The sequence below is a fragment of the Microplitis mediator genome, chromosome 7 (genome assembly GCF_029852145.1).
Source record: "Microplitis mediator isolate UGA2020A chromosome 7, iyMicMedi2.1, whole genome shotgun sequence".
NCBI lineage: Eukaryota > Metazoa > Arthropoda > Insecta > Hymenoptera > Braconidae > Microplitis > Microplitis mediator.
This window is the reverse complement of record NC_079975.1, coordinates 4,981,450-4,995,408: the sequence shown is the minus strand read 5'-3', so window position 1 is coordinate 4,995,408 and position 13,959 is coordinate 4,981,450. Positions and strand designations below refer to the sequence as shown.

The following is a 13,959-nucleotide window of genomic DNA, read 5'->3' as shown; positions in this document are numbered from 1 at the left end:
TTAGTTTTAATGGTTATTTTATTTGAAGCTTTAATTAGGCGATGGATTTTATTTTTTTGAAATTTATTTTTATTAAAATTGGGAAATATTTTTTTTTTATATTATTTTTGATTATTGATGCGAGATACAATATTTATGCATGAGAGTCAATGTTTTATGTAAATAAAAGTTTAATAATATTAAAAGGAAATGAGATAACAAGGATTGAGAAACAAGAAAATTAAAGTAAGCCGACGAGATAAAATGAAACGAAAAAATAATAAACAACAAAGAAAATAAAATGAGAACATGAAAAATAGATGGTTCCAAACAAGGAAAATATGATATCTATTTTAAAAAGTAACCTACTTTAAACTCAAGAAACAAAATTAATATTACTTCTTACATTTATTAAATTGAGACAAAAAATAAATATTAGTCATATAAAAATTCAAATTTATAATAAAAGGGAAAAATAAATATTTTATTTGAATGAATGCTTTATATAAACCACCCCATGGGAAAAATCAGGGAATTACCAAATTTGAGATGATTTCAAACATTGAGTATATGACTCAATAATGACTTTTGGAACTGTAAAGAATTTCAGACCCCGCTTTTGAAAAGTTTTTATAAAAAGTAAAAAAAAACCTCCATAATTGATGTCAAATTAATGTTTAAGTTTTTTTGCTTAAAAAGTTCAGAAAAATGTTTTTAAAAAGTACTCGGTTGAAAACTATTTTTACACTGAAAAAAAAAAATAGTGTTTCAAGTATCTGCTTGTTTGAATCCTCCCGAGAAAATTATTTGTTTAATCTTAGTAATAATGTACTATAACCAAGAATATTTTCTCAAAATAAGTATAAAAATTCTTAAATCAAGTAAATATTACTTGGTTGGAGTATATTTTTACTACGATTAGACAAATATTTACTCGGGAGGATTCAAACACGCAGATACTTGAAAACACTATTTTTTTCTTTCAGTGTACTCTTATATATTTTCGAAACCTTTATTTTACACGGAAGTATAGAAAATTTTTTATAGTCCATAAAATATTTGATTGAATTAAAAAATAATCAATAAAAAATATTACGCTCATTTCAAAATATCTGTCTTTTACCGGCGAGTTTTCAAGTTACGGAGTCGTCCGCTAGGTGGCCTATGTTAAAAAATCATTTCACATTTGGAACAGGCAGTCATAGTAATAACTAAGTTTTGTGTCGACGAAGTATCGCAATTTTTTCGAATTTTCAACGGTACGAAATGACTATGAATACTTTCTAGATCCCAATTAACGTAATAGACCGACGCGTGATGAATTTAATTGATTTGAGCTGCCACTAAAGTAAAATTTATGACTCCGCAATGAAATTTATAATTTATCATTCAAATTGGACAGAGAGAATGAAAGGCTGAAATTTATTTTAATCGCGAGAAAAATTACCGTGACAGATTAGAGAGAAACAGATCTTTCTTTTTTTTTTTAGAAGTGCGTATTAATTCATATTGCGAAAATCGGAGTAAAACATTAGGAATTACAATAAAAAAATATTTAATAGCTGAAAAAAAATTTCAACAGGCAATAAAATAAAATAATTAATTACAAGCATGTTAAAACCATTTGATATTTATTCAATTTCTCAATGTCCGAGAGTAAACAAATGTTTTAATATTTGTCAAGTCTGAATGAAATTTTACAAATGGTATTATCCAGCAGTTTTAATAACAAATGTACACACTAGAAAAACAGATAGTGTCATAAAAGTATTTTTTTTTTTTTATTAACGTGAGTCCATAAAATCTCTCTCTAGTCTCGAGATTCGTCAGAGTATTTCTAGCTCATAAATTTTATGGATTACACTATTTTATAATTATTTGAGAACGTGAAACCATAAAAATAAATATTATGTATACTCTTTTTAAATTCTACAGAAAACAATTTTTATCAAAAAAAAAAAAAAAAGAAAAAAAAATGTAAGTGATAGTAATTTTAATGATATTGAACTTTGTCTAATATAACCTTAAGTACATCGTTTATCTTTACTTGGCAATCTCAATTTTTTTTTATCCTCACACTATTTTTTTTCGTGTTCACTAGCTAATACTGCTACTGCTACTGCTACTGCTACTGCAGCTGTACAACTGACTTACGGAATGGGCAAATGGATTTACCTTACGACCAAACACTTTTTTTTTAGTACCGACCGACAAGAAGTATACAACAATATAGAGTATTGAGAGTTTGCTGAACTGAACAGAACGGTACTAAAAACACAAGTTTTTCGGTAAAGATTCGACAGCTCTGGATATTGTGGACCGAAGAAATATTGTCGCTATTTTTCTTTCTCTCCTGCAGTTCTTCTAATACCCTCGATACTTTTCCCTCCGTTCGCCATACCGATACATTCGTGACTTGTTACCCCGGCTTACACTTACTACCACCCACACTCACTCCCACTGACACTCACACCCTACTTACTCTTGTTACTCTTACTTGACTTTGTGATCATCTATGTTTTATGGCTTCGTATCGCATATAACCGCTTGAACTTTTTTCTCAACTCGTAATAATTTCATTTTACACAAAAGTCAAGTGCAAATTATTCAATTGTTCAATTGGTTTTTCTGCTTCTTTTGTATCCATATTTCAAACAAACTGTCGTCATAACATATGACATATATAACATTTATATATATACATAGATATATAAAGGGAATGTATATATTATATATATATATATATTAGGGCGGCCCAAAAAAACCGATCATTTTTTTTTTCGAGTCTCTAATGAAAATTTGTTAGTTTAAGATGTTTAAAGATGCCTCTCCAAAAATCAGCTCGATAAAAAATTTTCAAGAGTTCGCTCACGAATTTTGATAATGTCAAAAATGATTGGAATTCGGATTTTTTGTTTCTGAAATTTTTCTTCCTCGTGGCAGCAATATTTTATATCTGTAAAATTATGACTATGCTGAAAATTTTAGCCCAATATTTAAATATTCGAACGGCGCTCAAGAATTTTGAATATTAACTGATAATATGTAACTAATACTTTGAATTAGTTTTTGTATTTTTTTATAACTCAATTACTGTCATTTCACTTAAATATAACTTTTGCATAACCGAAAATATACAGGACAGTCTTAAACAATAAAATTGGGTAAGTTTTGAATAAGCAAAAAAACCTAAAAATTGAATTAAAAAATACAAAAGTATGTAAATAACTTATTATTTCTATTTCTCGGGTTGTATTTTTATTCATTATGATACAAATTGATGGTAGAAAAATTGAGAAGGTTCATTATTAATATTCAAGGGTCGCTCGAAAACGTCCAAGAGATATTGCTCGGAAACATTCAAAATTCTTGAGCGACGTTTAAATATTTTAATTTTGAGGTGAAATTTTCAGCGTAGTCATGATTTCATAAATATAAACTATTGCTGCCACGAGAAAGAAGAAATTTAGAACAAAAAAATCCAAATTTTGATCATTTTTGATATTTTCAAAATTCGTGAGCGACCTCTTGAAAATTTTTTATCGAGTTGATTTTTGGAGAGGCATCTTTAAACATCTTAAACCAACAAATTTTCATTAGAGACTCGAAAAGAAAAAAATAGTCGGTTTTTTTTGGGCCACCCTAATACATATATATAAAGGGAAGAGCGGACAAAACGGGACGTAATAGGCAAAAGGGACTGACGCAAAAATTTGGAAAAATTTTTTTTTTCTGGAATTTTTCGGTGGACTCTATATATATTTAACTGAATTTAAAAAAATATGTTCTGATAATGATAATATAACCTACCCTGAATTAAATTGAATTCTCGCTTTCTCTCTTACCCTATACTTATTTTATATACAATATCGAGTATCTTTTTTTTACTAGTCTCTTGAATTATGCCGCATCAAAAGTTTACGAGTTGTGATGGATAGAAATTCTTGTACCGGAAATTGATATGCATTGATTGAAAAAAAAAAAATTTCTAACTCGTCTATGCTGCCTATTATATCAGATCCATCGGGAAATACTTGACTTGATTAAAAGGAAGGTATAAATGAATTAAAAAAATTATTTCGCATCAACAGATTTGATACTTATTTTTATTAGTGAGCTACTAATTAAATATTAAAATCATTTGACATAAAATAAACTGACCCAAAAAAAAATTTTTATTTAATCAGACCACCGCAGATCTTAATTAATTTTTTTTGCCTCAACTTCCTGTTTCACGTTTGGTTGACATCATAATAAAAATTCGTAAATTACTTGTCCGCCATTTTTTTCGTGTTCTGACTATTTATCTAATCCTAAATTTACGGTTTAATTAAAATTTAGCAAACGGTTAATCCAATGGTTACACCAAATCTCGGAGTAAAATCAGGTCCCGTATTTGACAAACCCAAGAATTATCCTACCAGACTTGAAGTAGAAATTTTTTAGTAGTCTAGATTTAACGTAAGCACTTGTGAAATTAAGTCAGCGCCAAAAATCTCTTCACCAAAAGCATAAATTTTCATAAATTCTCTCAAATTTGTGTGCATATATGTTTACATTTGAATAATCTTAACTTTTGAGGGTATTAAGTATTCAAAAATAATTGTAATTAATTATGTCATTAAAAAATTATTACTTACATCATTGAGATTTTATAAGAAAATTTTTAGAAATTATAACTGTCAACTTTTAATTACAAATTATTAAATTTTAAAAATTGTAAGCAACTTGATTTAATTTAATTATATTCCAGGCAGGCAATGTAATAACTTTTAATTGATAATTAATTATGTAAACCACAGTTTCCACATTAACTGCAACTAATTTAGTATTATAATAATTTCAATGAATTAGTTAATATATTTAATTGAATAATAAAATTAATTATCTAACTATTATCAATTTGAACTCAGTGTTATTATTATAAGTGTAAAGTAATAAAACAATTCAGGTAATTTTTTTAGTGATAAAATTTAGTTCATATCATACTGGCAATAATTTTTTTTCAAATCTACACGGAGAGAAATTTATGGTAACCGTTCCTAGTACGTTTATGAAATATTATTCCATACCGCTATGGTAATGATTACTTGGAATTATGGGATATAAGCCCATATTTTCTGGTAAAAGTTCCCATAAGTATAGGAATAATTCCTATAATTATGGTAACAGTTCCCATATCGCATGTGAAAGAATTATGGTAACAATTATTATAATATTATGGTAATCGTTACCATAATTCTATAGTAAACGTTATCATAATATTATGGTAATCATTACCATAATTTTATGGTAACCATTACCATAATGTATGGTAACCATGACTATATATTATGATAACGATTACTATGATATTATGGTAATGGTTACCATAATACATGGTATCCGTTACCATAATATTATCGTAATCATTACCATAATTTTATGGTAACCATTACCATAATGTATGGTAACCATGACTATATATTACGATAACGATTACCATAATACATGGTAATCGTTACCATAATGTTATGGTAATGGTTACCATAATGATGTAGTAATGGTTACCATCATATTATGGTAACCATTACCATAATATGTAGTCATGGTTACAATATATTATGGTAATGGTTACCATACATCATGGTAATGGTTACCATAATATTATGGTAACGATTACTATAATATTATGGTAATGGTAACCATGTATTATGGTAACCATTACCATAATATATGGTAACCATTACCATAATATATGGTAACTATTACCACAATATTATAGTAACGATTACCATAATGTTATGGTAACGATTACTATAATATTATAATAACGATAACTACAACATATATGGGTGCCGTTCCTATAATCGACATTTCAAGAAAACCGGTTACCATGCATTATGGGAACCATTCCCATAATATATTATAATTGTTATCATAAATTTCTCTCCGTGTAGCGAAATTTTTTGAATTTTGTTCATTTCTGATAAAAATTTTTTTTTTGTTTTTCAATAAAATTATCTGTTCAAAAAATATATATATGACGTACAGCCAATTGTAGTAATTTTGCCTCAGCCATTTCGAATTATTTGAACCCCATCATAAGGGGGTTGAAATTTTTTTCATAGCAAAATTTAGTGTCACTAGATTTTTAATCATTCATTAACGCAAAAAAAAATATATTCAATTTGTTTTTGTTGGGCAGAAAATGTTGTCCTGACAAACCAAAGTTACTTGGGTTTGCTGTAAATAATTAAATAAAAATATTGTGAAAGTTTATTAGAAGCGAAAAATAATTAGTGAATAATTAAACCATGATAAATTAATTATTTTCTCAAGACAACTTTTGCTCCGGTTGACCCTTTTTTATTTAATTAGAAAAGAGAAAAGACGTAAAAAAAAGTGGTAATTTTTTTTTCTTTTTATGAAAAGATAAGTCTCTAAATTAGGTCGTGAATACGTTGGGAGATATCAATACTAGTGACTGATTCCGTTGTTTTTTTTTACATTTCACTCCCTCTGGCACATCAACTTTTCACCCTCTTGAATATCCTTCGAACTTCAAACAATGCATGGCTTTCCGCCCATTCGAATTCAATTTTCTATTCACGCCGAATTGATGATTTTCATTCCTTTATTTTTTTTTTATCTTTATTCATCTTCAAATAATCTTCTTTTCTTATTATTTTTTTTTAACGATTTATAAAAATTTTTTAAATATTTTTTTGCTTGTCCATTTAGTTATTAAAAAATTTTTAATAAAACACATCACCACCTTCCGTAATATGGATCACCGCTAAATTAAAACTACAGTTGCTTAATTAAATTAATTACAGCTATGATAAATTATAATATCCGAATAATTAAATTTTGTTACAAATTTTGAAGGATGAGACGTAGTAATGTCTCGTAAAAATATTTAATTATTATCGAGGTACATTATTAAACGTAAAATAACAGTAGTAAAGTGCAAAAAAAAACTGGGGATATAGAATATAAAAAGACAGGTTATCCATCGGTCGTTTACAAATTTAGTAGCAGTTTGAGAAGAATGCTATCCAGCTAGACCTGACACGAGAACAAATTTTTATTGCCCAGTAAAAGTATTTTTTTTCAAATAATGGCCTTGTTGCAATCGATTATTCTGACAATACTACATTTAATCTGGCAACAATTTACTTTTAAATAAATAAGTTTAAATGTCTATTTACAACCTCGTAATTTATAATATCAATATATTTTTGAGTGGTGGTAAAGGTGACACAATAACGCGAACAACGATTTAAATTGGGGCTAAATCATTTTTTATGATTACGGATTATTGTTGTTTGGATATGAAAGTAAGCTGTGATTTAGGTGACCAACAAATTGGTTGACCCGAAGAATATTTTTTTTTAATTTTTGTACTTTTTAATGCCTTAGTTATAGGGGAGACCGGGGCAAGACGGCCCACCTGGGGCAAGAAGGCCCACCTCAAAAATTAACCAAAAATTTTTTTTTCTTGTTTTCTTTTGATTATCACAAATTTAGATTATTTACTCATTTTTAGCCCGATATGTGAAACTTGGGGCAAAATGAACCCCTCAAAAATTCTAAAAGAAAATGTATTTCATAGTATTATAACCTAGTCATGATTAATTTAATAGAAATATCATTTTTTGGTTAATTATATGGATTTGGATTAAAATAGAGCATTTGAAAAAGTTAAAAAAACCAATAATCAATTTTTTATTCAATAGAAAAATAATTATTAATCAGTTGTTATTTTTTATTAAATAACTTTTAATTTGTTCATATAATTGGTTATAGAACCCAACAAAACAATTATAATTATTATATATAACATTATGAATAATATATTGATAGAATTAACAACATTAACTATTAGAATGTAACAAAAATACTTTTTGAGGTATTAAATTTGATTTAAGTGTATTATAAATTAATCCTCACAATGTTCACAAATGTACGTATCGGAAAAATATTCGTCAACTCCTGCACAGGAATCATGAGCCCTAATTTTTACAATTAAAAAAAAAAATTTTTTTTTTCATTTTTTTTCGGAGGGGGCTGTCTTGCCCAAAAAAAAAAAAAAATTTTTTTTCAGGAGCTTCACCAAAATTTTGGTGAATTGAGTTCAAGTTGGACAAGAGTAAATCAACTTGATGGTTAAAAGCCATAAATAATAATAACCGGCTTAGGTGGGCCGTCTTGCCCCGGTCTCCCCTATACACTGTTGAAAATTTGCGGAGTGGATGACTGTCTACTGAATGAATTTCCTTGAAGTCAAATTCACTCCTAAAAGAAGTCTATTTTGATGTTAAAAGTCCGTATCGGAGTGAATTCGAATTAGAATAAAATTCAGACTATTACGAAATCACTCCGCTGGAAAAATAAACTTATTTACTCCAGATGCAGAGCGATTTTTTTGTGAAACTCCGGATTTCCGAATGGCAGAGTGAATTCGGCTTCAAATGAAGTCCGGATATACTCCCGATTTTTCACAGTATGAAAATAAACGAGTATTTATACTGTCAATCATGTAGTTTATCGAGATATCTGAGATTAACATTAAAAATAAAAAAAAATATGATCGCGATGTTAGCAGACAGTTAAAAATTTTCGAATTTTTTTTTCAACGACTTAATTTAAAAAAAAAATATAATTAAAAATATGCGCATGTAGAAAATTGAGAAAACTATAGGTGCAATTTTTTTAAATATTTTTTTTTTATAATTTGTCGTTTAAAAAAAAATCAAAAAATTATTGGACGTCGGCTAACTTCGGATCATCTTAGAATAGAACTCTAGAAGAAATCGATACTCAGATCGTTGCCGTTCAATATTATCATCAATAAATTTAAAAAAAGTTCGGCAACTAAACTCAGTTTCTTGGCATCTTAGTCTTACTCTGTCAAAAATAAAAGACACCGCACGTCAGCCAGAGTAATTAAAATTTTTTTCAGTACTAATCCCTATTTCGACGGTCAATAAAATATAAATTTCCTCTTTAGTTATTATTTAAAAAATATTATCTGTCTAATTAAAATAAAAATCACAAAATTAATTACTGCAATTCGACATAGGGGAGACCGGGGCAAGACGGCCCACCTAAGCCGGTTATTATTATTTGTGGCTTTTAACCATCAAGTCGATTTACTCTTGTCCAACTTGAACTCAATTCACCAAAATTTTGGTGAAGCTCCTGAAAAAAAAATTTTTTTTTTGGGCAAGACGGCTCCCTCCGAAAAAAATGAAAAAAAAAATTTTTTTTTTTTAATTGTAAAAAAATTTCCCGCGTAACAAATGTTTATATTTTTCTCTTTAACAACTGTATTTACTTTAATATTACTCGAAATAACCTTTTTTGATATAATACGAGTAATTTTTTCACTTCTGTAGAAAATTGATTATTGGTTTTTTTAACTTTTTCAAATGCTCTATTTTAATCCAAATCCATATAATTAACTAAAAAATGATATTTCTATTAAATTAATCATGATTAGGTTATAATACTATGAAATACATTTTCTTTTAGAATTTTTGAGTGGTTCATTTTGCCCCAAGTTTCACGTATCGGGCTAAAAATGAGTAAATAATCTAAATTTGTGATAATCAGAAGAAAACAAGAAAAAAAAAAATTTGGTTAATTTTTGAGATGGGCCTTCTTGCCCCAGGTGGGCCGTCTTGCCCCGGTCTCCCCTATATTCAATTATCGTTGTGTTATATTTAGTCTTGTGTGCTATTAGAGTTTTAAAGGTATTTTTTTTTTCTGTACAGGTAATTTGGGTGTGCATAGTGTGTCGCAAGAAACAAGAATTGTTATCAAAAACCGGACAGTGGATGGTAAAAACGGGATTAGGTGCCGCGGATCAAGCGATGATCAGACGAATGCAAGAAGACATGCACGGAGGACCATTGACTCACACAGAATTAACTCAAGACAAGCGACCAAAATTAGAGCGTGCCCATAGTGCTGCTGAAAAAGAAAATCTTCCATTATTACAACGTAGCGGAAGTGCACTGAGACGGCAGTATTCCCAACAAGAGCAGGTTTGTTTACAAATTAAACTGCAATAACATTTTATTTAATATAATTTTTATTTATCACTTTATTGTTATTGCTCTGGTTTAAATAAAATGAATTTGCAAGTGCTGTCGATTTTGTTTAGGAGATTATATACGACAAAGTTAGCTCTGATAGTTTCCGTTAAACTATATGTGTAGGGTAGAGAGAATCGAAGTTTCCTGTTCTGATAGATAGTGGAATTTGGATACCTCCGGCTGTCGTAACTCAGAGTGCATTATCAGTACAGAGTATCAAGTTGTATCGGGTACTTTTCCTCACTCTCTCTCTCTCTCTATCTCTCTTTCGCTCTCTCTTTCCCTCTCTCTCTACATACTCGATAACAAAAGTCTATACTTATAAACTTTATCTATTCTTTTAACATTAAAATACCCTCGGCTATTTAATAATAAAGAGAAAAGAAAACTTTCAGGCAGTTAAGTTTTTTTTTCTTTATTATAAATAGGGTAGTTTTTTTTTTATCAGAAATATTTTAAGAGGTCAACGACTTGACCGCCCGAAGCAACTTAGTTTCGGTAGTACTGTTATTAATTTGATATTGGAGAAAAGAAGGTATATATATATATATATATATATATATATATATATATATATATATATATATATATATATATATATATATGAAGGTGTGAATCGATCATTTTACCAGCCGGACTAATGAAAAAGTTTCGTATACAAGAACCACAATAGTACCGAAAGCCATTAAAGTTCAATAAACAGATGCTGTTACTCTGCTATGAAATAATAGTAGTAGAAGTAGTAGTAGTTTGAGTAGAAGTAGTAGTAGTTTGAGTAGTAGTTCGTCAACCCATCCACGACATTCGTTTTACGAGTATTTAATCAACAAATTGGGTGATACTTAATTGTTGGTTTTTCTTCCATTCATTCATTTAATTCACAAAAAAGTATATCGATTATAATTAGATACACAAGTATAACTTTTTTACAGACAATTCTATTTTGAATTATAAATTTTGAGTTATTGTAAAAAGTAAGCGATTAAATCTGGAAATTTTTGTTGATTTGCGTTACAATAAATGATGTCTACTTCAAAAAAAAAAAAAATGAAAATTCAAAATGGGGAACAAAATGAATCGCCCTAAAGAAATTTAGAAGTTTAATTATTTATAATTCAGTCATGCAAATATTTGATACCAATAGGGCCGGTTTATAAAAAAAAAAAATGTCCAATGTGGGGCAAAATAAGCTTCTCTAAAAAAAAATAAATAGATAATTAAGATAATTTTTGATGACCCACATTGCCCCGCGATGACCGTGTAACCCCTTTGTACATTTAAAAAAAAAATGATGCTGCCCATTTTACCTCAGGGGCCCATTCCACCCCCTCTCTACTTCTAATCATTAAATTATACTGAAGTTAGCCGACGTCTAATAATTTTTGGAATTTATTCAAAACTACAAAAAAAATATATTTAAAAAAATTGCACTTATAGTTCCGTTAATTTTCTACATGTGCATATTTTTAGATATTTTTTTTCTGTAATTGATGTGTTGACAAAAAAAATCCGAAAGTTGTTAACTGTCTGCCATCTTCAAGATCATATGATTATAGATGACCTGAAATTTTTTAATTTGATATTTTCATAAAACATAATTTTTAAAATCAATTCTATTTAGGGAAATAATAAATACTTACTAACCCTTAATATAGATTCCAAATCGTCGACTGTCAACAAGTGACAGTGGTGTAGAAATGTCAGTATCACCTCATTCCCGTAGTCTACCAACACCTCACGTGGTCGTAGGTTCATATCCACAACAAACACCACGACACCCAGCGGCCTTTCCCGAAGATGATCCAAATATCTATCGTGGTGAGTTGGATGGTCTTATGAAGCAGCATGCCCAGACGTATCAACGATCTCGTCAAATTTATCAGGTTCGTCGGCAGATTCAGTCCCATAAAACGAATTTAAAAAATTACCCAGTACTCCCATTACTATTATTAATTTAACACTAAATAGGAACAAAATTCTAATGTACCAATTACTTATGGTCATACGGGTGTGGATAATTCGCGTGTCCATCAATCACAGCAGCATCAAATTCATCAGGTACCTGGAAAACATCTGTCGCAAACATTACCACCACCTGGTTCAAATGCTGGCTCATTACACCAGCAACGAAGTTTCAGTAGCAGCGAAGAAGAACGTAGCACACCTGAATGTGCAAGTGATGAGCCTGATGAGTCGGAAAAGGGTGAGTCTATTTTTTTTTTTCACTTGTTTATTTTTTTTTATTTACATCTTTTTCAGCAAACGAACTGGATAATTAACCAATTAATTAATATTTACTACCTTTGGAAAAAAATTACTTTTATGAAAAAAAATCTATTCGTAATTCACGTAGGGGAGAGTGGGGCAAAATGGGCCCCTTAAGAAACGAGGGCTTGTACGTAATATAAATGCCAGCCCATTTTGGCCCACTCTCCCCTAAATATTTTATTGCAAATTTGAAATTAAGTTATTTTTTATGATACTGAAGTTAGCTGACGTCTAATAATTTTTTATTTTTTTTTTTCAAAACAAACTAAAAAAAAAATATTTGAAAAAATTGCGTCTATAGTTTTTTAAATTTTCTCCATATGCATATTTTTATTTTTTTTTTTTATTATTAATTGCGATAAAAAAAATTTCAATTTTTTTAACTAAGAAATAAATTAATTTAAAATTTTGAATAAATTCATTTTTAGGATAAGAAAGGATTTTTTTATCATGAAAGGAATTTTTTTTTCAGTGTAATTATTTGTTGTAAAAATAATAATTTTAAAAAATAAGTTTTTATTTAAGCTCATCACTTGTAAGTGCAATCGATTTTATATAAAAAAATAATTATGACAATGTAACGTTAGTTTTTAAAAATATCTTTTGGAAAAGCCCTTAAGTATAGGCCTGCAGGTTTGTGATGTGATGTGAGAGTTGTAGTAATAGTGATATGATGAATATGAGGGTACACTTTATAGTTGATTAGACAGAAAATAAACGAACCGTTATACATTCAACCACGTGCAATAACACCATAGTTGCATACGGTATCAGAAATACCCAAGGCCTTTTCTTGGTAATTATTTTTTTTTCATGTCCATATATATCAGCGCGAAGGGCTGTAAAAGAGAAAAAAAGAGTAATGAAATAAAAAAAAACCAAGAAAAATATAGGCTGCTAGATAAAGGTCAAATTAATTTTGTGTTTTGTAATATATAAATTGTGATACGGATTTATTTTTTTATTTTTTATTAATGTCAGTTGAAGACTTAAATGTACGACTCTGTCAATAATCTTGTTTAACTTTAATGTCATCGGTAAATATAGAAGAATTAGCGAGTTATAAATCTCTTTATAGATTTCGTTTCCTATTACAAAGTATTTATTTCTGTTATAACTCAATTGTGTAATGGTATATGATTATTAGATTTCGGAAAATAAATCATACTATTAGTGGAAAAGTGGTTACTTTATTTAGTGAAATTTAATATTTATTCCAAGTAGGGTTACTTTAACTTCGTAACAGGATGGACGATAAATAATACAGTGTAGTGATCACTAAACTTTTAAATCTTCTTATTAATTTATTTTCCACCAGACCTGCACCTGAAAGTTTAAATTTTTGCTTTTGTTTGCAAGATAAATGTCGCATTTTTTCATTAAAAAAAAAGAAACCTACTTTCTTCCCAATAAACAGGGCAGGAATTTAAATTTTTGGTGCAGATATGGTAAAAAATAAAATTAGCGCATGCGCGATTCTTCCCACAAATAGAGGGAAAAATTTGAACTTCCAGGTACAAATCTAGTGAAAAATTTTATACACACGGAGAAAAAAATATTGTGATTGGCACGATCTACTGGATAGTAATTCGCGTATCGTGAAGGGAGCGATCTGTAGAGCTATACT

At 28.8% G+C, this 13,959-nt stretch overlaps 1 protein-coding gene across 14 annotated transcripts in view; it reads left to right on the top strand.

Annotated features, from left to right (window-relative positions):
- LOC130672504 (regulating synaptic membrane exocytosis protein 2) overlaps positions 1 to 13,959 on the top strand; it is an 85,470-nt gene that overhangs the window by 14,477 nt on the left and 57,034 nt on the right. For 12 of the 14 annotated variants that reach the window (XM_057477136.1, XM_057477124.1, XM_057477127.1 and 9 more), the window contains exons 3-5: positions 9,741 to 10,013; positions 11,720 to 11,947; positions 12,033 to 12,267. In XM_057477136.1, the coding sequence (XP_057333119.1) occupies positions 9,741 to 10,013; positions 11,720 to 11,947; positions 12,033 to 12,267 (736 nt within the window). The remainder of the gene's footprint in view (positions 1 to 9,740; positions 10,014 to 11,719; positions 11,948 to 12,032; positions 12,268 to 13,959) is intronic. The other 2 variants (XM_057477130.1, XM_057477135.1) reach the window with 2 other exon arrangements.